At 43.1% G+C, this 25402-nt stretch overlaps 2 protein-coding genes across 3 annotated transcripts; both read right to left on the bottom strand.

Moving 5' to 3' along the window:
* Positions 1–125: 125 nt before the first annotated feature.
* LOC125442273 (intelectin-like protein) lies at positions 126–11990 on the bottom strand. 2 transcript variants are annotated; one of them, XM_048513554.1, is made up of 9 exons: positions 11957–11990; positions 11729–11843; positions 9975–10044; positions 6452–6616; positions 5712–5959; positions 5169–5327; positions 3111–3231; positions 504–604; positions 126–355 (listed from the first exon to the last, which is right to left on the bottom strand). In XM_048513554.1, exons 3-9 carry the CDS (start codon positions 10033–10035, stop codon positions 203–205), a joined length of 1008 nt encoding a protein of 335 aa, XP_048369511.1. In that variant the 5' UTR covers positions 10036–10044; positions 11729–11843; positions 11957–11990; the 3' UTR covers positions 126–202. The 2 variants fall into 2 exon arrangements, with proteins under 2 accessions (XP_048369511.1, XP_048369503.1); XM_048513546.1 differs by having other exon boundaries at positions 126–358; positions 506–604.
* On the bottom strand, positions 10200–22544 carry LOC125436988 (intelectin-1-like). Its single transcript, XM_048504366.1, is given in 9 exon segments — positions 10200–10269; positions 14115–14149; positions 14152–14217; positions 14220–14261; positions 14733–14836; positions 18237–18357; positions 18953–19111; positions 20671–20918; positions 22535–22544. Coding segments are annotated over 9 exon segments (855 nt in total).
* Between the last annotated feature and the right edge of the window lie 2858 nt (positions 22545–25402).

The following is a 25402-nucleotide window of genomic DNA, read 5'->3' as shown; positions in this document are numbered from 1 at the left end:
AGGAGAGGTAAAAGGGGAAGGTAAATCCAAACTCTTCTTCTTCTTTTAATTTGAGTTGATTCTTCATCCATATAAGGGAGAAATGATGACACTGACACAAACTATTGTTATTCATATTCTTTCATTTGTGGAATTGTAGGCTTCCACATCCCAGATTTCCACAGAATGGCTCTAGTGCTTCTTCCTGTCAGCCATCTTGCAATCAGTGATAAAAGATCAGCATTGCAGATTCCAGTAATTGTTTGGAAACGCTCCAGCCACTGTGAGACCCGTAGCCATTCCAGTCAAAGGCAGTGTAGTCGCCACATTGCCGTGGAGACTCTTGTGGAAAATAACCTCCTCCACCAACACAGGTCTGGGAAAAGGAAAATAGGAATAGTCTAGGTTGGACTCTAGAAGGGGAGAGCATTCAGCATTGTTGAGGGAACGAACCAGTCCCAAATCTTTTGCTAATTGTCTTTGGGCGTTTTTCGCCTAATGGAATACCGTGAAATGAAATACGCCCTTGTGTTGCATCCTATCACTTTAACCCCAGCACACAGCGCCATAGATGCTTTTTCATTATTAAACACCCGGAACTGAATGAAGCCAGGTTCAAAGTGAGCTGGAAAGACAAAAAACATCACAGCAAGGAGGCGTCCCTGTAGATCAAATACTTGGTATTCAATAGCTTGGTTTGGTTCAGACCTAATAGCAAACTGTTACTTTCTGTGATGTCCCAAACAGCAAGCAACGGTTTGCATTTTTCATGTAAATCAAGATTCCAAATCAGGAATAAACCACGCTTTGGAATCTTTGATTCGTGGAACAAAATACGCACCTTAGTTTGCTGTTTTGGGTGTGACTGCAAATTATGGTTCGTCGATAAGAAGAGAAGGGATGACAATGAACAGGATGTCATGCCAAACCAGCTTAACTGTGGTTTCATTTGAACTGGCAAACTGAGACTTGCGATCATCTAGCAAACCAGAATCAAGTGAGTTTGTGAGTCACGGTTTGTGTTCACTACGAGTTTGATAAGGGCTGTTTCCACACAGTGTTGGGGAAAACCACATACATCCTGCTGAGGCAACAGTGGAAAGCAGAGGTGGATGAGCAGCAACCATGTTCACATGCCCAGTCTCAGTGCCACTTGCTGTTGTTCGCCATGCCACTCCATTGCATCATGATCTTGCCAGGTTCCTTTAGTGCCCCAAAAGGGGGTCTAAGTGCCACGACTCTGCTGTAAACTAAAAAAAGCCTCTGTGTTGGTGGGAATACAGCATAGTGTTGCCATCTGCAGAGGCATAGCTCCAAGGGGACCGGGGGTATGCGACGCACTGGGCGCACCCCCCTGTGGGGGTATGGTGGGGGCATGGCAGGGGAAGGACGGGGGCGTTCTGGGGCAGGACGGGGTGGAGGACACACCAGTGCACTGAGCGCTTTCCCCCTTTGCTACGCCTCTGGCCATCCCGAAGGCAAACTTGAACTCAGCTCTTCTCCCTCAGTTGGTTTTGCCTGCAGCCATTCTGTGTCTCCCCTTTAAGATTCAGCAAAGGAGGTTTTTCTCCTTGGCTCTGGCTGAAATGGGAAAGCTCTGGAAGCCGTACACATTATGCTCAGACAGAGCACAGCATCGTATGGAAGCTTGCTGCAATAACTGGGGGCATGCTGTTTTGTGTGTGTGTGCCATCAAGTCACAGCTGACATAACAACCCTGTAGAGTTTACAAGGCAAGAGATGTTTGGAGGTGGTTGGCCATTGCCTGCCTCCAAATACCCCCCCCTTTTTTGCCAAATAATCACAGTAATGCTACTGCATCTGTGCAAAAAAAAAGTCTTAAAAGGGAGGTGGTGGCCACCAATTATGCTAAGCACCTGTCAGAGCACTGATATGAAATGTGTCTGATCATCAAAATCTAACTGACAGCTAACTGACAGCCTCATTCTGGGATTGATTGGCAATGGACTGTGATAGGCCAGTAAACCAGATATAAGGCTGTAGTATACTGAGGACTATGAGACACTTGTCTTCGCTTTGCTTTGCGAAGCACTTTGCTTGAGAGAGCTATGCTTGTGAACTAATAAAGTAGGACCGCTTCTATGAAGCAGAGCTGCTGCGTGAGAGTCTGACTTCCTACAATTGTTCCAGTATATTGTGCTACTCTGCTATAGGGGTTTTACCCCACACCTTCACAGCACCTACCGTGGGAAATCTCAATATTTGGAAGAGTTAGTGGATGGCATGCAGCAGCTCCAATAGCTAGCCCAATTCAGAGGGGGGGATCCCCTCTTGGAGCCGGCACTCCCCTGAACTAGCATCGGTGCCCACTCCACTGGCACAAAGGGCAAATGCGGCAGCACAGGCAACCTACCCAGGCAGCTGGGCTCTGTGGCACCCAACCCAGAAGCCACTGCTTCTACCCAGACCCGCCAGTGCAATAAAGTGTGCCGGCATGGCCGGGGGCATTCCAGGGGCAGGCCGGGGAGAGGAGCCGAACTTAGTAAATTTCCTCCAAGCCTTCACCCACTGGAATGCTGGCATAGGGGGTTCAGGATTATTCCATCCTTTTGGGTAGCGTAATCCCATGGAGCCCAGTGGTGGAGTCTTCGGTAGCAGGGAGTAGTTTTGTTTTCTGTCTCCTTACGCTGCCCAGAAACCCTCCTGGAGGTGGCAGAACAGCGATAAAGCGGCGCTACATCCCACTGCCAGGGCCTCTGGATGGGGATGCTAAACTCGTAGCTGTGCGTTCCACTGAAAAAGTCTACTGTGGGGAACGACAGTGACCAAGTTGAAGCTGCTGCTTTTGATGCTGCAGTGGAAAAAAATAGAAGAAAGCCCCGTGTGTGGAAAAGGTCACGTTCACAGTGACCAGTGCTGACTTTAACCATCTGTCACACACACCCCTGGAAACTAGGGGGAAAATTTACCCAGCAATCACTGGGGCAATCAGGAGATTCCCATAGGAAAACCAAAACTAGGTCATAATCTCAGTTTCAAATTCTGTGATTCTTTATTTTCTTCTCTGTAAGAGAATGTATTTTGGTACATTCTTGTGTTCCAAACCAAAGCAATCCAATGCTTTTGTCAGCTTCTACACAACACCTCGCTACAGCAATCAAATCACTTACCTCGAGCATTTGGAGCGTAAAAGAAAGATGTCTGCTCGTTATTACCGTAGTCATATAAAACTGGTACAGCCGGGCCATTGTCACCTGGGCAGATGCCAACTCCAAACTTTACAGGGTATTTCTAGAAAGATGAGCGAATGGCAAACAAAAGCTGGCATGATGTAGTGGCTAGAGCATCAGACTGGGGTCTGGGAGAACTGGGTTCAAATTCCTGCACTACCATTAAACATCCTAAGAGACCTTTGTCCAGCTCAGATAAATACTGAGAAAATGTTTTAGGTGGCTTAAAGCAAGGATACCCTATTGAAAACTTGAGTCATGGCATGCTTCTTTATTATTCTTTATCATTTACCCATTCGTGAATTTTATTAAAGTGCCTGTTTTTAATAGTCTCGAGCGGAGGGAAATTATAAAGTTGCAAAATAGGAGTCAAAAGCTTGAACCAATAGCTTTCCTTCAGGTAAAACTGATATTTGTATGAGGTCAGCAATGTGTTAGGAGAAATAGCCAGTTTGAGGTAAAATCGCAAGAGCTTTAAATGAGCCCCCATAGAAACCAGGATGCCTTGAGGAATTCCTAACATTTTCCTTACAAAGGTATTCTGAATGATGTCCAATTGATCCAGCATCTTTTGGTTCCTTCCCTAGATCTCAGCCTCAAATAGTAACTAAGGAACTACCTTAGGTAGGAAGGCCTTGAGGGCTGGACAGAGGCATATCTAGGGAAAATGTAGCCCGGTGCAAAATCTGAGTTTTCCGTGCCCCCCTCCCACCCCAGTATGGGCGGCCGCCCTCCCTTACCATGACCAAACAACGTCTTGAACTCAAAGTAAGGACCCGGGGGAAGGAGGAGGGGTGTGGGGGAGATTTTCCTGTGACTAAATGGTTGCATTCCGGGGACATTTGACCCCATATGTCCCCCTGTGCGGTACGCCCTTGGGGCTGGGGCAACAAGTTGCCCTCCTTTCGTATAGAAAATTTTTATGGTGGCTCCATCAGTACATTGGGAGGATGTAACAATGGTATTTTAAGGCACCCACCATGACAAGGAGGACCGAAAAATAATGTAAGTATTTAAAGGATAGATATTGCTCAAATTTGTGTTATCTATTGAAATGAGCTATGAATTGATATGATGTAATATCCATTGACAGATTACCTATAGAACACCTCATATGCAAGTAAATGGCCAATTGGCACTGATGAAGGCACCGAAGAGCGCAATTTCGTGCGATGCGTTCCTGCCAGCAATGAATTGAAGACAGCAATATTTATGAACGAACTTTTGTGATCAACTACAAGAACCTGGAATTTGAATGAATGTGGAAACACCTTTGAAGGGACTGTTTATGTTTAGATTATTGAATAGAAAAAGAGAAAAATAATTCATGTGATGATACAACAGTGGATGATGAAATTCTGTTGATATGAGATAGATATATGATTACAATTGTATGTGATGAGCATTCTTCCTTAATATATAAGAAATACCAAACCTAAATTGGCTGCCTAGTGGGTGACGTGTTTAATGTGTTAGTGCTTATTTAGACGTTACCTACATCTTTGTTACCTTTATCTGTAATCCAGCCAAATTTGGTTTTAGGGTTTCCAAAACCCACTATTTTGGTTTTATTATAATTTGCTGGACATCTCTTAATCTATAAATAAACTGAATATTACACAGAGTTTTGAGTGAATGCAAGAGCATCATCTGTGGCATGATGATGTCACTTCCAGGTCATGTTGGAAGTAACATCATTGTGTTGGGAATCCCAATCCCCCACCTGCAATCCCGAAGTCTCTGCTGTCCTTATCTGTTGCTGGGCATCTCTTAATCTATAAATAAACTGAATATTATAAAGACATAGTAAGCCTCCAGTGTTTTCACTGGAGCCACCAGAGGCACTGACTCTGGGCCTTCTGATCACTCAGATAATGCAACAGTATTCTAAATTTCCTGGTTACTTGAACTCAGACACTTCCATCTCTTTATGGACGCTCTGTACTACTTACACTCTTTAAAGTCCCAAATGTTCAGTCACTGGGCAACCATCCTTACCTGGTAGAGTCTGAGCAGGTTCCCCCCTTCAGCAGACAAGAAGCCTGTTTCAGTGTGATACCGCAAGAAGGCAGCATTCCTCCACTCCTTCATGGGAGTGTTATTGGGGACATGCCATATGGCCAAATCTCGTGCCTCAAGGTCATAATAGGCAGGATTCTAGAAAGATTTTTTAAAAAAGAGTCTGAGAGAAAAGCCTGGTTGTGCCTAAACTCCAGCTGGATGCATGTAATCAGTGGGAGGAGTCTCCTGTGGGCGGGGAACTGATGTTGCATGTTGACACTCGATGCCATGACATCACTTCCTGTTTGTGCCAGAAGTGATATCTTGTCACTCTAGGAATTCACTCTTCATCCAGCTGGAGCAAAGAGGTCCAAGTGAGGCCTGCCAGCATCTTTTGTTTTAATAATGATAATAAAGAACCTTCCATAGTGATATTCAAACTTCTTACACCAGTCAGACTATGACTGATATAAGCATGTCAGAGAACTCTGTCTCTTAACATTCCATCCAGGAAGCTTGCATATCAAAAGAGAGACTCACCTTGAAATCATCACTAGTTGAGGCCATGGCAGATCCGAAAGTTGCGTTGTTAGCCCAGTTGCCATCTCCCTGAGGGTAGTTGCTGTTGCTCCCTTGCTGGCTAGACCAACGGTCTCCCACAGTGCACTTCCCATGTATGTTGTTCTCGTGGATGCTGGCCACCAGAGTCCAGCCACCCCCATTCGTGGTCATGTCACAGAAGGTTTGATAGACCTCGCCCTCTTCCGTGGCCAGGTAATACAGGCCATCTGAAGGAAGACAGACCGTCCTGTAGCAAAACTCATACTACATGTATAGCATTAACTCTAAACACCTTTTTTTTGGTCATTGTTAACAAGCTGTGGGAGATGAGTTTTAAGTACACCACAAAGAACTTTTGGGTGCCAGTTTCAACTCACTGAGGAGCTCGACTTTCTCAGCACCGCCCTTGGATTAAGTAGCCTTTACCTTTACTGAATGTCAGTGAAGGAGCAACAATCAAGTTAGACATTTTAAGGCTTGATTTAACCCTGACGTCAGCAGGCAGGAAGAATTTAATTGTGCAGTGTTGACTGTGCCTAGTGTCTCAATTAATTGGGTACATTCAGACATTTGGGGCGGGTCCAGTTTTAAAGAGTCCCGGACAAAATGCAGATCAATTTCCCCATGATCTTCATCCCGTTGCTTCCACACAGTTCCCCCTCTTTGTTTCTGGAGACATTGCTTCGAACACATCTCCCCTCCTTTCTTGCCTCACTCACCTGCAGCCCCTTCTAGCGCTGTTTTGATTTCCTTGCAGCTTCGAGGCAGAGTCTGTAGCAGGTTTGGGGGCAAGCCCTGATCGTTCTGGGAACAGGTAGCATCTTCCCACTTAACCAACAGTCTGAGAATATCTCGTTTCAGTGAGGTCACACAGCCATTGTTATCTGCAAAGAAGGCAACAGATTCCACAAACTAGTTATGTACTAGGTGGTGAAGAAGAAGAAGAGGAAGAGGAAGAAGAGGAAGAGGAAGAAGAGGAAGAAGAAGGAGAAGAAGAAGAAGAAGAGGAAGAAGAGGAAGAAGAGGAAGGAGAAGGAGAAGGAGAAGGAGAAGGAGAAGGAGAAGAAGAAGAAGAAGAAGAAGAAGAAGAAGAAGAAGAAGAAGAAGAAGAAGAAGAAGAAGAAGAAGAAGTGGTGTTATGCCCCAAGAAAAGCTATTATTATTTTCTTATTAAGCATTAGTTATCCCTATAGTTATAATGGGTTTAGTTCCTTGTATAGTGTTCTAAGGGAGGGAATTGTAGTTAGACCCTGTCCCTTTCAGAAATTTCCCTAGAGACAGTCTTCCTTCATTACCCAGCAATGCCCCTGTTTAGATCAGTCAGTCTAAGGTGCTTAGGGAGTTGGAAGGCTGTAATATCTGTTACATCTATGGTATATAGACTAAAGTGTATATAGTCTGGGCTGAGAGAGTTCAGAGAGATTCTGACTAGCTCAAGGTCACCCAGCAGACTTCATGTGGAGGAGTGGAGAAGTGAACTCCATCCTCCAGGATAGAGTCCACTGCTCTTAACAACTATACCACTTTTTTGTTTGTTAACTTAATTGGGTGATCCAGGGTTTTATATACTGTAATGGGAGAGGAAGGACAGAGTCTACTTTCTCTCTTCTATATGTCATTATATAAACCTGGTATGTCTCCCATCTTAATTTTTTTCTCAATGAAATCTAACACACTTTAGCTTTCTTCACAGGGAAATGCTCTACTCTCTTCACTTTGCTATATTTGACTAGAAGGTCCAGTAGCACCTTAGCGACCAACACAATTTTGCGGGGGGATAAGCTTTTGAAGGTCAAAGTTCTATTCGTATCTGATGAAGAGAACTTTGATTCTTGAAAGTGTAAACCCTGAAAATCTTGTTGGTCTCTAAGGTGCTACTGAACATGAATCTAGTTCAGGGGTCTGCAACCTGTGGCTCTCCAGATGTTCATGGACTACAATTCCCATCAGCCTCTACCAGCATAGCCAATTGGCCATGCTGGTAGGGACTGATGGGAGTTGTAGTCCATGAACATCTGGAGAGCCACAGGTTGCAGACCCCTGAACTAGTTCCTCCACTGCAGGCCAACACGACTACCCTTCCGAAACTGCCTTGATGTTGTCAGCTGTTTTCTGCACTCTCTCTCATAACCTTTATAAGATTTGGCAACCAGGGTCATACATAATATTCCAAATGCAGCTGCAACCACAGATTGATACATTTTGTTTTCAAACACTTTCCTAGTACTCTCTAGAACATAATTTGCCCTTTCATCACTGTTTCATATGAATGGACATTTTTGTTGTGCTAGTCTCCATGACCTGGAGGGACCAGGTCTCCGACTATAGCAGGGGCCTCCCATGCCCTGCCCCCTGTTCTTGGTGCAGCCTGGTGCCTTGTGCAGCAGCGGGATAAATTGTGGTAAAAATGCAATGCTATGATATCACTTCTGGTCACATGACTGGAGGCAATATCACATGTTGCTGAGACACTTTAGCAACCCTCCAAAACTCTATGGTAAAACCATAGAATGTGGGGGTTGCTAAACTGTTCCAGGAACACATGACATCTTTTCCTGTTACAGGACTGAATTGACCTTGCAGTGTGACATAATGCCATGCAACACCTAGGTTGGTGACATAATGCCATGCAAAACCTTTCTTGGTTATTGAACACTAACTCAGACCCCATTCGATTATATGTAAAGTTAAGGTTTATTTCCCCATCCTAGTTTGCATCACTTTGCATTTATTTATTTGAACCTCCTTACATTGACTAATTCGTTTGGGGAGATCTTTTTGGAGCTCTTTTGCAGAGGATAGATGGAGTGGAACATAGGTAAAGTTGACTCATCAGGGTAAAGCTTAACACAAACCTGTTAGTCGGGCGCCCGAGCCCCAACGCGGAAGTGCCGGACTTGTTCAGCGGCCTTGTGAGCCATAGCCCGTTAAGTCTCCTGACGGGGAAGGGGTGATGCCTTACTGCTCAATGGCGGGCTGCCGCCCGCCCGATGGAGCGCCGGCCTCGACGGCGATATCTCCATGCAGCCGGACAGGCAGCGATGTCGATACATCGCGACCATGAACACTTGAACCTGGGCGATTAGTCACTCCGATCTGTCACGCCGGTCAAAGGTCAGGCCAAGAGACTCGCGGGCGGGGCTCTGAGCCTGCCTGAGCGGGCTTTCAGCCAATCTCCAGCTGAAGCCTGCACTGAGGGCGGCAGCTGGGACAGCCACTGGAGGCAGGAGATGAGGAGGAAGGGGATAAAGGGGGTGGGAAAGGGCGGCTCAGGGGCTGTTGTCTGAGGAAAGAGGGTGGAGAGAGCTGTGTGCAGGCAGGGAAAGAGAAAAGGTGAAGCCCAGGAGGCGAGGACTGGGAGGAGTTCCCTGGTATCCCCGGTAGTGCGGGGAACTCCTGCTCGTGAAGGTGAAACAGGGGAGGGTGATGGGGAGCCCAGGAGGTGCAGGCCAGCAAGCGCCTGTGAGGCAATGAACAAGGGGAATAAGATTGCAGTGAAGGGGTCAGGGCATACACCTGCGCTGAGGTGTTGTCCCTTAAGGCCTTTAATGCGGTCTGGGACCTCTCCATTGCCTTAGGGACCGGTCTGGACCCCTTATGTCCCATCGCTGTCGGCTCTCTGCGTTCGGCAGAAGGCAATCTACTGGAGGTCCCTCAGCCCTCTCATGATGTGCGGCCAGCTGGAGCCTCCACTAGGGCCAGGAGCTTTTCACTGGCCTGGCCTGCCAATGGGAAATGCTCTCCCCGCCAGCTGTCCGGTCCTCTTGAGGACCCTCAGTGAATTCCACTTAGGTAGCCTGTAAGACCTGAAGTTATTCCGCCGGAGCTTTTGGGGAGGCCGGCTGTTGATAGGTGCCCATTAACAACTGAGATCCGCTGTTCCCCCCTCAGAGTCAGAGGAGTGAAAGGTTGAACGCCATCTGTTTTAAACATTTATAAGCTTGGAGTGCTGCATTTTAACTTGCATAAATTTTAGTATTTTATCTTATTTATCCACTTGTATGTATTATGTTGTAAACCGCCCTGAGCCCTTCGGGGGAAGGCGGTATAAAAGTGGAACAAATAAATAAATAAATAAAATAAGAGCTCGGCTGGGGAGGAAAACCCCCAGGTAAAGGGAAGAGGAGGCGCCACACCTGTCTGTCGTATTTCTAATGTGGGAAGACTGCGTGTTTGTGGGTTTGTGAAGAATTACTGTAAATCTAGTAACTGTCTTCCTCAAAAGAACTCATGCAGACTTACCGCACCGTTGGCCTTTTGGGAACACAATCAGACACAGCAGGATGACCGTGAATCCCCTCATTTTCCTGAGCTGTAAAAGTCAAGATTTGTTATGTAAGAACCTGTCTGCCTGCACGGAAATACTCAGACATGAAGAGGCATTCAGACCTCTTGGTAAGTGAGCTCTGTTTTATTCCATTTGAACTTTCTGCATATTCCAAACAAAAACAATTTAGAAACTGAATTTCACTTGACAGAATTTAACGTTTTGAACTCCTGGGCCCAGTTATTCACTTCAGCTGAGTCCAGTTGTCTACTGAGGAGAACAAAAATGAAGATTCAGAACTTAAATCTGCAAAGATGTGCTCTTACAAAAACGGTTGCAGACTTTGTTCTGGGCCATTAGCCTGCAGATGCCATCCCACTCCTCAGCAATATGTCTTTACTCCAGTTAAAGAAACAACATGTTCTCCAAGGCCCTGAAAAGTACTCGTGTTGGGGGGACAGGAAGGACTTCAGAGAAATCTGCAGTTGCAGAACATGTCTTAAACAAAACTGGACATAACATTTTATTTGAAAACACTGAAATTCTGGACAATTTAGAAGGTTACTATGTCAGACTGCACAGGCAGGCCATTGAAATTCACAAACACCTGGACAACTTCAACAGGAAAGAAGAGACTCTGAGAATTAACAAAGCTTGGCTACCAGTACTTAAAAACACCAAAAGCAAACCCCAAGGGCATGCTAAGTTCATGGACTCCACCCAAACACAGGATTTGCATTCACCGATACTGCTGTTGCTGCAGGGAATGCAAATGTAAATCACTCCCTGGACTGAAAAACCCCACCTGCAATACTATACTATTAACCACACCTTTAGCAAGTTCCACCCAAACACTTACTGATTGGTTCCCTACCTGGGGACATGACAATTTATACCCCACTAAAACATTCCCTTCTCACTGGCCACAGTGCGTAACAGACTTCCCTCTATGATACACCTCTGAAGATGCCAGTCACAGATGCAGGCAAAACGTTAGGAACAAGATCCACCAGACCACGGCCACACAGCCCGGAAAACCCACCACAACCAGTTGAATCCAGCCGTGAAAGCCTTCGACAATACAGTTAACCGTTTCATGACTGAGTTCTGACAGACACTTGCAAAATCTTAACAAGTTGCCGCTGTGCGGCCAGCTCTTCCCCGCTATGGTTGTGGCAAGCTGGTTGGCTCCTCTCTCGTCGTACTGCTACAATGCAGAACTCATCATTCTGCAGTGGGCGATTCAAGCCACGGCTGCTCCCACCACACTGTCTCCTGGAGAGGAGAGTCCATGTACCATTCAAGAAGGAGAATATCTTCTCCATAGCCCAGAAGTGGCTCCACATATAGCCAGGGTAGAACTTCCAAAGCAAACAACCTGACGATAAAGCACTTTCACGTGGATAGGAAAGTCACGCTGGTGTGGGGCTATACTTTCCTCTGCCATCGCAGAATTAAACATAAGTCCAGTAGTGTTTTTAAGAGTAATTTGTTCCATGATTAGCCTTTAAGGTGCTACTGAATTCCTGGTTTATTCTACTGCTAAAAACTAACATAGATACCCATCTAAAATTATTAGTTTTAACAGAGAAATTAATTCCTTCTCAGCTACTGTTCTCTGCATGGGAGAATAACACCCATTTTGGGGGAAACCCTTCGGCTTTATTGATGCAGCCCAGAATGGCATAACAGGGTAGGTATTGGAGTATAGAGGATCTTTCCCACTCACCTGAACAGCTTACCTTCCTCTTTGCTTCGGATTTAGTGTGAATGGCTGAAACAGGAAGAAAGGCCCGGTTGATTGTATCTGTCCCCCTCTCTGTCTCTGTTACAGTCCAGTAGACCTTGGAACAAAGAGCTCAGAGGGGTCAGAAATTGTTGACACACTCAGGGCGGGAGGGCAGTGGACACAGTTGGACTCACTTTCTTTCCCAAGATTACAAAATAACCCTCTCACCACTAAAGATCTTGCAGTCTGTATTTCCATAGCAGTTTTCACCCGGAGGGCTGGATGTTCTCACTGAATGCTTCTACTCAAAGTCCAAGCACTGATCCAGCAGGTGGCTGAATCCAGACTAACTTAAGATTTGCATTAATAGAACCGAACCATGGCATGAACTTAGAAATGCACAGGCAAGTCATGGGCTGCTGGTGGTTTCCCCGGAGCCCAGCAATTCTGGGCAACGGCCTCTGGAGGCAGAGTGATGGCTATAGCAATCATTTATCAATTCATTTACCCTGCCAAACCATATCACGCTTCATCAGAGCATCAGGGCACTGCTGAAGGCCGTAGAGGCCGTGTGGAAGAGGTGGAGGTGAGCTGTGCATGCAGGAGGCTGATTTCTCCTTTTCCTCCTTAGCAATGCCAGCCTTCAAGTGGGACCTGGGGATCGCCTGGAATGACAACTCCTCTGCAGACTACAGAGATCCGTTCCCCTGGAGAAAACAGGTGCTTTAGAGGGGAGACTCTATAGTATTCCATTCCACTGAGGTCCCGAACCTCCCAGGCTCCACCCCCAACATCTCCATTGGTTCTCCAACCTGGGTCTGATGACCCTACGCCCACTAGGCAGTGGTGGCGAACCTTTGGCACTCCAGATGTTATGGACTACAATTCCCATCAGCCCTTGCCAATTGGCCATGCTGTCGGGGCTGATGGGAATTGTAGTCCATGACATCTGGAGTGCCAAAGGTTCGCCATGACGGCACTAGACCTTGGAAGGAAAAAAACTTACCTGGAGTTTGCCCTGCCTCTTGGCACACACACATACACACCCCAGAGAGAGGGAAAAGGAAGCAGGGCAGGCTCACCACGGCTACTGGTGGGGGCTGGGGCTGGACCAGGCGGCTGGCTCATGTGCTTGTTTGCTGTGGCTGCCAACCCAGGCAGACATTTTAATTATTTGCTGCCGCTGTGGCTGGCCCTGCAGATGGCTTGCTCACGTGCTTGTGTAGCCTTCCAAACCAGTGGTGGCCCCCTGCGAGTAGCAGAGTGCTGGACTAGATGGACTCTAGTCTGATCCAGCAGGCTCATTCTTATGTTCTTAACCTCATCTTATGGGTTCCGTTGGCCAGACTTGGAAGGAGTTTTGTAACAACTAAATTTTTAAACGAAATTGTTTACTTTTCATTAACATATAACACTCATCAAGTATTAACATTTAACATAGCAATTCAAGGTCCTGTTTCAGTTTTACTTCAAGTCCCTCTAATTAAAGTCCGATAACGCCAAGTTCATTTGTTCCTGCAAGTGTGTGGCTCACAAAGACTCCAGAGGCTTGGTGTACTGGATTCGAGATGATGAAAGTCCCCAAAAGAACTCTCACCAATTACACACACAAAGCCCTGAAACAATAAATTCTAACATTTACAATGTAGCAAAAATAAACATCTCCCTTCCCACTAGTTCCCAACAACATTGCAGTTACCTTAAGCAAGGTGTTAAGCACTTACAATAATCTATCATGGTCCCAGCCTGGTAGCCTCGCTTCCTCCAACTTCATGAGTTCTGCAGCCTTCTGCTTCTTTCAGTCTTCACCCCTTTCTGGGCCATCCCATTCTGGAAATCTGGGTTATGCTTGCAGCCATGGCAGCTACCTGAGAAGCCTCCAGAGCAGTAAGGATGGCCCAGGCAGCTGGCTATCTGAAGTTCAGGCCCTCTTAGCATGGAGAAACTGCCCTGGATATCATTTGCCTAAGACCCAACCCTCGTTTTTGTTTTGGGTTTTGATTAGGAACTTTCCAAATGGACACTCCTATTTGAGATGTCCGGTTGCCCATCATAGGGAACTGGATGCTCGACTAGATGGATCTTTGATCTGTTTCATCTGGGGATGCTCTTAAGTGAAACTAGCTAGGACCATCACATTCTCTGTAGTGAGTGTGTATATCTGGCATGTTGTTCTAGTGTAGCAGTGACCTGCAAAATCGTTTACCTGGTAGCAATCTCAGGTGAACAAAGAACAAACTACACAACAACATCTCAGTTTAGTTTTATTATTATTATTATTCCATTGATGATATATATGCACAGGGGATGGATTTTCATTCTCAAGGCAATGCCTCTGGTATACCCTATTTTACAACGCCCTCCATCAGCGATAAAACAGCAGTACAGTGCAGATTCAGTCATCTCTTTTAGGAAGCTTGCAGCTTACCATTGTGTGTCCCGGTGAGCCATCCCAGCGTCAAAGTTGCAGGGAAGTCCCCACACTGACGTAGGGATTCGCTTCTGGGAAATATCCCCCTCCACCAATGCAGTGCTATGAAAATGAGAGAAGTGTAAAAGAAATAACATCAACCAGGAGCAGCTGCTAACCTTACAGAGAAATGCATTAGAATTGGATGGGGAGGAATAGATTTCAATTCACCCAAACGCTAATTCAAGTTGCAAAATACATACACAATAGGGGCTAGAGCTATATTAGGAGTCCAGAAGGCAAAGAGCAGCAATGTAAGTTATTTTAGATGAAAAAACAAAAGCCGGTCTGCCATTTTGGAATGGGATTAACAAACACATCAAATACGAGGCAGATGTTTCTGTGGAGCCACACAGGTTTGGCCTCAGCTTGTTTGGGTGACTTCAGTGACTATCCAAGCATTTGGAGTCCAACTATTTGGCGTTATGGAGTCCAACTAAATGGTGTTACGGAGCATAGCTCTTGTCATAGTTTGACAAGAGGTTGTAGAATCATCCCGGGTTAAGGCTAAGAACCTGTAGTCAGGATACTCACATGTTCTGAGTTGCATCCGGTGACTTTAACCCCAGCGCAGAGGGCCATGGCTGCTTTCTCATTATTAAACACTCGGAAATGAATGAAGCCAGCAACAAATTCATCTGAGAGAAAAAATCACAGAGATCAGAAAAAGCTGGAAAAATGCAGGGATGGGAATTGTCATGCTCCCAGAGACAACCTTGCTATTTTATTTATTTAAGCCTTAGTTGTACCCTTAGTTAGAATGGGTTTAGTTGCTTTTGTACAGTTTTCTGTGGGAGGGACCCTTAGCTAGACCCTGTCCCTTTAAGAAGCCCTCTAGAGGCAAAGCACTATATAGCATTCTTCTTAGTTAGTTTCTGCTTTACAGTTCATTTTTATGTCAGGTGTCCGGAGGAGGCTGGAGACAGCAATATCTCAGCTGTAAAGGTGTTACATTTAAGGTGTTACATGTAAAAGATCCATGCTATTTTAAGTAATCCAGTTCCAACAGAATTGCAGGGAAACAGAGGATACTGGGAGAACTCAGGAGCAGCAGCAAGAAACACAGACTTCCCTAGAAGCAGTTAAGGAAAGACTTGACGTCTGCAAGTTCTTCAAACCATCTCCAAACGTTTCCAGCATTGCAAGTATTTTTTATTTAGATAGACTTCATGGGAGGAGTCAGAATCCTAAACTTTTAATATTACTAAACCATTCTTGAACTGTTACTTATTTGTCTGTGGGTCTTACACTCTGTTCTGGCCAAGTGCAAGGCACCTGATTTTAGTTTGCTTGGAGAACAGAACAGGAATGAAATTTTATGCGAAAAACGGTTTAAAATAACTGATGATGGCAGTGGCTTATAGCCGCCCCATAGAATTTTTGGCCTATCAGCTTCAAACTACGCATTTCCACACAGAATGACAACCATCTTCCCAAGATGGTATTGGGACAAAAACGTGATTCAGTAAATGAATCTCTCATTAAGTATATTGCAAAAGGAGTAAAACCTACATTTTCAGGTTGCAATCAAAAGGAAAAAAAGAGAAACCTGATCTAAAGAGTACTTTTTCCTGTCACAAGTGGCCACCTAAACCAGCATCATGGGTACGGCAGTATGAGACACCGTTGCTACAGGAGAGAGCTGTAGATACATCAGACTCCATGAAGATTCAGTGAGGAGAAAGGAACAAAAAACAGTTGCAAAGAGAGAAGGATCAGAAGGCAGCTTCCTGGTTAAGAGAGGGATACAGAGGCGTAGCTACAAGGGGATCAGGGTGTGCGCATTGCATCGGATGCGCACCTGGGGGCAGCAAAAATTTCAGGTTTGGGGTATTTTTAGTGTTTTTCAGGTTTTTGGCCTGCAGGGGACGCAGTTTTTAGGCTAGCAGCACCGAAATTTCAGGGAGTTTTGGGGGGACTCTCCTGATGATACCACCCAAGTTAGGTGAGGTTTGGTTTAGGTGGTCCAAAGTTATGGACTCCCAAAGGGGATGCCCCCATCCCCCATTGTTTCCAATGGGAGCTAATAAAAGATGGGAGCTACACCTTTGAAAGTCCATAACTTTGGACCCCCTGAACCAAACTTCACCAAACCTGGCTGGTATCATCAGGATAGTCTACTAAAGATACCCTGAAATTTTGATGCTGCTAGCCTAAAAAACGGCACCCCCTGCAGGCCTAAAACTGAAAAAACACTAAAAATACAAAAAACACAAACAAACGGGGGAGGGGGCAGCAAAACTTAGATTTTCCCTGGCTCCATTTTCCCTGGCTACGCCTCTGGAGGGATATCCCATGTAAGGAGATAACACTTATACACAGTTAGATGTGGGGGGCCCCAATGTCCAGGCATAGGCACTGCATTTTCAAGTGAATAAAAAGTGTTATTTAAAAAGTGTTTAAAAAGTGTTTTTTAAAGGCCATGTAAAACAGCCCTGTGGTGCAACAGTAAAAAAAAAAATCAAGTTAAATGTCACCAATGTAACATTGCAGGGGAGGAAAATGTGCATAGTTTCTTTCAAACAGCATGCCAGTGCTCTTCAGTTGGGCAGAAAGACAGGAGCAAAGTGGGTTTAGGACAGAGCGAATAGGGGGCGGGAATAACCTGGAAAAAAGACTATTACAACATAACGTTGTGCATGTTGGAAGTGAAGGACTTTACGCTGTTTCCTGCCTCAACCTACAGAGGGGGTTTTACTAGAGAGCTAGTGGCTAGATAGGGACCTAGGAATTTGACACCTTTACTCTATCATGCTGGTTCTATCCCTTTGATGTTAGACTGATACACTCAGGGACTTCCTTCCTTCCGGCTTCTTCCTCGACCCCTTCTCAACACTTCTTCCTACCATGCCTAGAGAGAGGATGGATGCTCCTCGCATCCATCTCCATCCAGCTAGATTAAGATAGCATAGTGACTCTATCTACCTACCTTTCTATCCAGAATGGAGTTCACTAATAAATACTCTTTTTATTAGATTAGAAACTACAACTGACTCCGACTTTCTTTTGTGTAAGCTTGCCGCACATTGGGATCCATCACGCACACGCACGCACATGAGGTAAGGGCTTCTGCTGTGTTCTAGCCACCCGTGCCGCTCTGCTAACTACGATAAGGGATAATCTCCAACTACCAGGAGCACTTATCCCAACAGTGCAGAAGGTCCATTAAAAAGGGGCTCCAATTGGGAACTCAAGGTGGAAAAAACCATCTTTGTTGGATAGAGTCAAAAGATGTGATAGAATTAATAGCTATCCTGACCAATAGAGAGAGCTGCACCAAAGAATGCACGTAGTCAGTAAGGACCTAGAAAAGGATGCAGCTTCCAGTTGGAGATCTGAGTACTACGAGGGGAGTTTCGGCCATTTCCATCTAGTTCCTCAGTGCTTTGTAATAAAGCTTTTGAAGTTAGACCTCTGCTGTTTTTGAATTATCTATTAAGACAGGTTGTGTAGAATGCTGGTATCAGTGTAAGCAAAGGCTTCAAGCCTTTGCTGCTTATTGATAGAAAAATGTAGAAGGGGAAGGACAAGGCATTTAGGCCCCCTTCATCTGTCCCTTTGCATCCCGTTTACAATACCCATTTTCCTTTTCACACATCTTTTCTCTAGAGACACCCAAATTTCAGGTTGGTTCTGACTTGTTTTGCTGCAACACAGATTTTTGGAAATCGATTGTAGAACCTGAGCACATAAAAAAGACATGCCCAAATCTTCTGCCTTCACTGTGACTAGCCCAAAGTCACCCAGCAGGAACGTAGGACTGCAGAAGCACACCTGGTTCGCCAAATAAGCCTCTGCCACTCAGGTGGAGGAGTGGGGGATCAAACCCTGTTCTCCACGTGCTCTTAATCACTATACCATGCTAGCTATCCCGATCAATAGAAAGAGCTACACCAAAGAATGCACCTAGTCAGTAAGGACCTAGAAAGGATGCAGTTTCCAGTTAGAGGTCTGAGTACTAAGAGAAGAGTTGCATGATTTTGCAACACAGATTTTTGGAAATTGATTGTAGAACCTGAGCACATAAAAAAGACTTACTTTGCCCATTTGGAGAGTAATACTCAGCTGTCTTTGGAGCATTTCCCTTATCATAGACAACAGGCACTGCTGGACCATTGTTAGCTGGACATCTGCCAATTCCAAATTTCACCGGATATTTCTGAAAGGAGAAATAAACGGAGAGGTGATTGGAGTGCTGTGTGGTTTCCGGGCTGTATGACCATGTTCTAGCAGCATTCTCTCCTGACGTTTCGCCTGCATCTGTGGCTGGCATCTTCAGAGGATCTGAGAGATGATTACTGCTGAAAAGTACCATTAAGTTGCAGCCAATTTATGGCAACCCTATAGGGCTTTCAAGGCAAGAGACTAACAGAATTGGTTTGCCATTGCCTGCCTCTGAGTAGCAGCCCTGGACTTCCCTGGTGGACTCCCATCCAAGTACTAGCCAGGACCAACCCTGCTTTCCTTCTGAGTTCTGACAAGACTGGGCCAACCTGAGCAATCCAGGTCAGAACAAGAGGGGATTACTGATTTTAATTTATGAATCAACTTCCTGTGTTACAAGGGCATAACAATATCTTGCAATACCTCCCTTACTATTTAATTACAGAAAGAGCAAGTTCTTGTTGAATGTAAGTCACCGTCACACACAACAGATCACTAAGATCCATCAGTCTCATGAGTGCTTGCCTTCACCCCCATTGTCCTGAATTTCATCAAGCCAAAATGCCATGTCACCAAGCAGCCACTATTACCTGGTACAGCCTGAGAAGGTTGCCTCCTTCAGCAGCCAAGAAGCCAGTTTCAGTGTGATACCTCAAGAGAGAGGTATCTCGCCACTCTTTCATCGGGGTTTTGTTGGGAACATGCCACATGCCCAAATCTTTTGCTTCTAGGTCATAATAGCCAGGGTTCTGGAAAGCAAGAGGGAAAGAAAGCATTTCAACTGAAATAGTTGAAGACCCACTGGCAATCTGCCTTTTGTCAAAAAGAGGCACGTCAATAGATTTACATACAGAATATTAATGCAAAGGAGAGCAATGTTGGGAAGACAATTATTGAACATGATGTTTGAGAACAGGATAAGAATCAGTGAATATTTGAAGCTGCCTAATGTGGCCAAATCATTGATCCATCTCGCCCAATATATATATATTCCGGCATTGCTGGAAGGACATTTTACTTGTTCATGCAGGGCTTTCCCCCAGTCCTGTTACTTGTGATTGTTTAACTAGTGATGCTGGGCTTGAACCTGCCTTGTTCATCCTTGTTAAACTTCCTGATTTATTCCTTGTAAATAAAACCTTTTGATGCTTTGTTTAAACTTTACAAGCCTCTGGTGCCAGTTTATTATTTTATTTTCTGACATTAAGAAAAAGGTTATTTTGGTGCCCCTACAGAGCGGATAATCTTCCTGTCTGTGAAGTGCCCTGGTTGAATAACAAAAGACCATTCTTATTATTTAACTTAATTTCTAAAAGTGGAAAAACACAAAGTGTGTATACAAAGTCTAAATTACCACATTCACGCTACTGCACCACATACTGACAAACAAAAGGGTGGCTCAGTCAAAGCCTGACTGCTAGAATTTTGGAGGGGAAAAAATCTCCTCAGGGCATGAGTCAGTGGGAAGACATAAGGGCACCAGCGACCCACCCTCTTGTCATAAGTATCATTGTCCAGCATAAGTTTTAAGTTGTTATCTATATTTTGAACTAGTCTGTGGTCTGTTGTTTTGTTCTGTTGTTTTGTTTGGGCCTGTCTTGTAGCAGGTTATCCTATAGTATTATTCTGGCTTTATTGATTTGTTTCTTTACTGCATCATTCCAAAAACGAGTATAATGAAAACTGTCTGCCTGAGATCTTTTAACTACTGGTGCTGGGGACTTGAAAGTCTTCAGGAAGAACTAAACTTGAAGTGGTGTTAGAATTTCTTTGTAATCAATTCAAGAAAGGTGGTATTCTTACAGTCTTCTCTATTGTGGCATGAAGTGACATGGACTAAAACCTTCTTGGGGAACTTGAAAAGGCCAGCTAGGTCAGACATGATTTAGATATTTTATCTGGAAAGAGAGTTCCTCTTTTCTGGCAATTTTCATGGAGTGGCTGAAGGAACCCTTGTCAGGGATGCTCGAAGCTGATCCTGCATTGAGTAAAGGGTTGGACTAGATCAGTGGTTCTCAACCTGGGGGTCACGACCCCTTTGTGGGTCGAGCGACCCTTTCACAGGGGTCGCCTAAGACTCTCTGCATCAGTGTTCTCCATCTGTAAAATGGATAAATGTTAGGGTTGGGGGGTCACCACAAAATGAGGAACTGTATTAAAGGGTCGCGGCATCAGGAAGGTTGAGAGCCACTGGACTAGATGGATTGTATGGATTGTATGGTCCCTTCCAACTCTATGATTCTATGACCATACTGTATCTATGGTTCATTCTAGTCTGGTCCTCACATGTTCTAGAAGAATTCCTCACCTTGTAATCATCACTGGTTGAGGCCACGGCTGAACCAAAGGTGGAATTATTGGACCAGTTTCCATCTCCTTCTGGGTAGTTGAGGTTGTTCCCTTGTTGACTGGACCAACGATCCCCCACAGTGCATTTCCCATACATGTTGTTCTCATGGACACTGGCCACCAGAGTCCAACCTCCTCCATTGGTGGTCAAATCACAGAAAGTTTGGTAGACCTCACCATCTTTTGTCTGCAGGAAATACAATCCATCTGCACAGGCCCCGAAGGTGGTATGTTAAAAGAAAGAATTAAAACAATGTGATATCTTGTTATGTAGTGAGGCCGGAACCTTAACCATGGCATTAAAATAGTAAGTTGTAATATAAATGGTGTTATGAATCACTTGACCAAAAGAAAAAAGTCTTTGCTTATTTTTGGCAAAAGATAAACCACAAATTCTGTGTTTACAAAGGGCCACATTAAAAATGGGAAAGAAAAGTGGATTAATAATAATGCAAAATTGGGGACATTATTTCATGCTGTACAAAAAAAAAAAAAGGGGGGGTGGCCCTATGCATGCAAGAAGTTTACACCCAAAGAAATATTGAAGATAAAGAAGGTGGATTTCTGGCAATAGAAATCACAGTGAAATACCCCGATAATGGTGGTGAGGTTATGCCCCTAACCAAGCAAAAGCAAAATTCTACGCAAATTTAAAACAGAAATTAACAGAAATTCATACTCAATTATGGATTCTAATTAGGGACTTTAATGGGGTCGTGAATGCCAATATGGATAAAAAGATGGTCGAATATTAAAGGGGAGAAAATAAGAGGACAGAGCCACAGAGATAAAGTGAGCAAAAGATGGGAAACTTCCAAAAGCCTTCTTCGAGATTAATGAAAGATCTAAATCTGATTGATATATGGCCGAACAAAGCAAGGAAACTCTAAGGAGTTTACAGCACACTCAAATAAGATATCACATTCCATTATTGACATGATATGGGCCTCAAAAAAAACTAGGTATAAACACTTCCAGAATTCAAATAAAGCCTAGGGTAATTTCAGATCATAACCCCATTCTGAGGGAGGCTTTTGGGAGGCGGGTAAGCACACCATGGAAAATGAAAAGGATTGGATATTGAAATGCCACTAGTACAAGAAGTGAAACAACAGATTAAGAATATTGGGAAATAAATTTAGGTTCAGTGAAGGTGAGAATACCTATTGGGAGGATGCACACAAAGCGATTGATCACGAGTATTAATTGGACAAGAAATCAAATTAAAAAAAAGATTAGAAAGGCAGAAACTCAGCGGCAGAGACAGAATTGAAAATTTAGAATTAAAATTACAAAGAGGAAAGATAATCCAAAATATTGAAAAGTATTACATTAATAAAAGCACAATTAGAGCTAATATTAACAAGAAACAAATTACCAGAGATTTATTCAATTGAAAAGGAAATATGCAGCCTAGATAATAAAATTGGAAGGTGGCTAGCGAACAAGATTAGGAAACAGAAGGCCAAATCAATGCGTAGTCAATTGAGATTAAATTCAAAAATAATTACAGAGAGCGAGGAAATTAAAAAGAAATTAAAACCTTTTACATGAAAACTGTATGCTTCAAGAAACAATAAAGAAAGAACAAATTATCGAGAATGCCTGGAATTACAAAAAATCCCAAAATTAAATAGGGAACAATTAAGAGTCTGAATAGCTTAATAACAAAGAAGAAGAAATTGAAGTAGCGATTGAAAAATCTTAAACAAACTCAGGAGAGAGCGGCATAACAGCAAAATATTATAAATTATTCCTCAGATCTGAGTATTAAGAACATCTTTATAGACTGTTTAACAATATTTAACAGGGGGGACAAATACCAATGGCCATGGCAAAGTTAGTACACTGATTCCAAGAAGGAACAAACACCGTTAGAGCGAAAGACTTCCGTCGATCTCCCTCTTAAGAATTTGGACTATAAGATTTTTTATAGGTATATTAGCTAAGCGTTTTTAAAAAAAAAGATGCTCAATCTATATATTACAGAAGAACAAGCAGGATTCCTGCCAAAAGACATATATCCCATAATATCGTGAATTTTAAACATAGTGAATATCTAAATGATAAGCGGGACTACCTACAGCTATCATATTTCTCGATGCAGAAAGCTTTGTCGAGGTTAATTGGGAATACATGCTTGAGTACTAAATATATGGGTATTAATGATGAATTTTTTCAAGCAATTAAAACAATTTATACAAAACAAAGCCATAGTTAAAGTTAATGGGGAATTTACAAATAAGTTAAATAGAAGAAAGAGGAATTACCAGGCAGGGATGCCCATATCTCCCCTACTTTTATTTCAACCTTAGAAATACTATTAAGAAAACTAATAGAGATTATGAGGCCCTAAAGGGATACAACTTAAAAATATAAGTTCAAAGTGCTGGCCTATGCAGATGACTTAGTTTTAATAATAGATGCCCCAATGAAAAGCTTCTGATATACTGGACATTATAAATGAATCTGATGAAATTAGCAGGGCTTAAAATCAATTACCAAAACTAAAATGTTTTGCGCCATTAATTTGACCCAAAAGGAAAAAAGCAGCAATTAGAAAATAAGACAAATATTAAAATAGAAAAGAAAAGAAAATACCTAGGAATTACCTTAGAAGCAAGTATTAAAATTTGATCCAGAACAATTATGCTCCACCATGGTTGAAGAAAATTAAAGAAGACCTAAAAGATGGTCAAATAAACAAACTTCCATCTTAGGTAGGATTAGTATTATTAAAATGAGTATTTTGGCCCAAATTCTATTTTTATTTTCAAGCCTACCTTTTATAACTTCAAAGTCAGCTTCAGGAATGGAAGGGGAAATATCTAAATTTATTTGGGAGGGAAAAAACGAGGGTCAGGTATAAGTGTGCAATACAAAATAATAAAAATCAAGGGGGGTTAGCACAACCGATCTTCAATTATACCATGATGCGGCTGCCCTAACGTGGGTAAAAGAATGGATAATACTTCAAAATTATAAATTGTTATACCTAGAAGGACATAATTTACCTAATGGTTGGCACTCATACTTATGGCCACAAAAAAGAAAAAATCAGCCAGTCGATAAAGTCTTTAAACAACACTTTATTAGACCAAAGCTATTAAAAATCTGGTTGAAATACAGAAATATCTTCTATAACAAATTACCACCCTAGGTTTTCCGTCTGGAAGCACAAGGTGGCGAGCGTAGTGAGACCCAGTGAGATGAGATACCAAGATGTCATTCAATGGGACCTAGAGATGCCAAACTGAAAAAACAGAAACATTATTAGCGGGGAATGCCAATGGTACACCTATCTCAATTACAAAGTAGTTTTTTTAAAAGCAGATATGCAGTTATGGAACCTAGAAAAGAAAAAATGATAAATTAGACGGGCCTTAACCAGAAACTGATATAAAAGCATAAGCATAATTTATAAAATTCTGTTAATACAAAATACAGAACGGGAGGTGATAAAAAATAAAGCATGATTAAATGGGCTCAAAATGCCAACGAGACAATAACCATAGAACAATGGAATAAATAATATAAAGATATCTACAGACTTACACCCAATTCATCCTGTGGGAAAATAACATAAAATGTTCACCACAGGGCTTATATAGCTTAACGATATTAAATAACATGAGATTCAAAATACCACCATATTGCTGGAAATGTGGCAAAACAAAGGAACCTTTTTTTCAATGGTGGTCCTGTAGGGTATTGGGTAAATTTTGGTCAGTGATTCATACCCAAATAGTAAAATACTGAAAGTTAGCTTTAAAACAAAGTATTACTTATCTTTGGGTCCTATACAATAACAAAGAAAAAATTTACAGCAAGATAATAAATATTTATTATTTCATATGTTTTAGGCAGCAGGACAGTACTTGCACCAGTGGAAGTCGGAGACAACCTGAGTAGGCGATTGGAGGAATAAAGTTCAAAAGCTTTTTATTTTGGATAGAATTTCTTTTTTGATTTAAAGACCAGCCAACGGAAGACTACTATAGAGTTTGGCAACCCTGGATAAACTATACCTCATTGTTATATAAAACTCCTGCTTTTAGGGTTAATCTTTAAGTTTGCTTAAGTAGATTGGGGAAAAAAGAACGTATTTTTTTCTTTTGGGTTGTTATTTTATTGTTTTACGACGTACTTGATTACTCCAGGGAATATGTTTTTTAGTAAATCTGTAAAAAAAATTGCTGCATAATTTGTACCTTAACACAGATATTACGCTATGATCTTAAAGTAGAGAGGAAGTCGGGAAGAGATGGGTGAGGGGTGGGGAAATACAGAAGAACAAGTAATAAAGGAGTCTTAGGATAATAGGGCTGAGTAGATGGGACTGTATATTATCATATACGTTTTTTATTTAGTAAATTATATTACTTAGTTATGGTTGTCTATGACAGATGAACCTACTCTTGTTCTGTATGTTATAATGCTGTTTAATTTTGTTCTCCTTTCTCTTGCTTGTTCACTGGAAGTGGGGAAAGCAATAAAATATATTCAAAAAAAAGTTGCAAATACATACACAATAGAGGGGCTAGAGCTATATTAGGTCAGAGCGAAGCAGCAATGTGTTATTTTGGCGAAAACAAGTGGTCTACCATTTTGAAATGGATTAACAAACACATTAAATATGAGGCGAATGTTTCTGTGGAGCCACACAGGTTTGGCCTCAAGCTTGTCTAGGT

The sequence above is a fragment of the Sphaerodactylus townsendi genome, linkage group LG01 (assembly GCF_021028975.2).
Source record: "Sphaerodactylus townsendi isolate TG3544 linkage group LG01, MPM_Stown_v2.3, whole genome shotgun sequence".
NCBI classification, from domain to species: Eukaryota; Metazoa; Chordata; class Lepidosauria; order Squamata; family Sphaerodactylidae; genus Sphaerodactylus; species Sphaerodactylus townsendi.
This window is presented reverse-complemented; position numbering and strand designations above follow the sequence as displayed.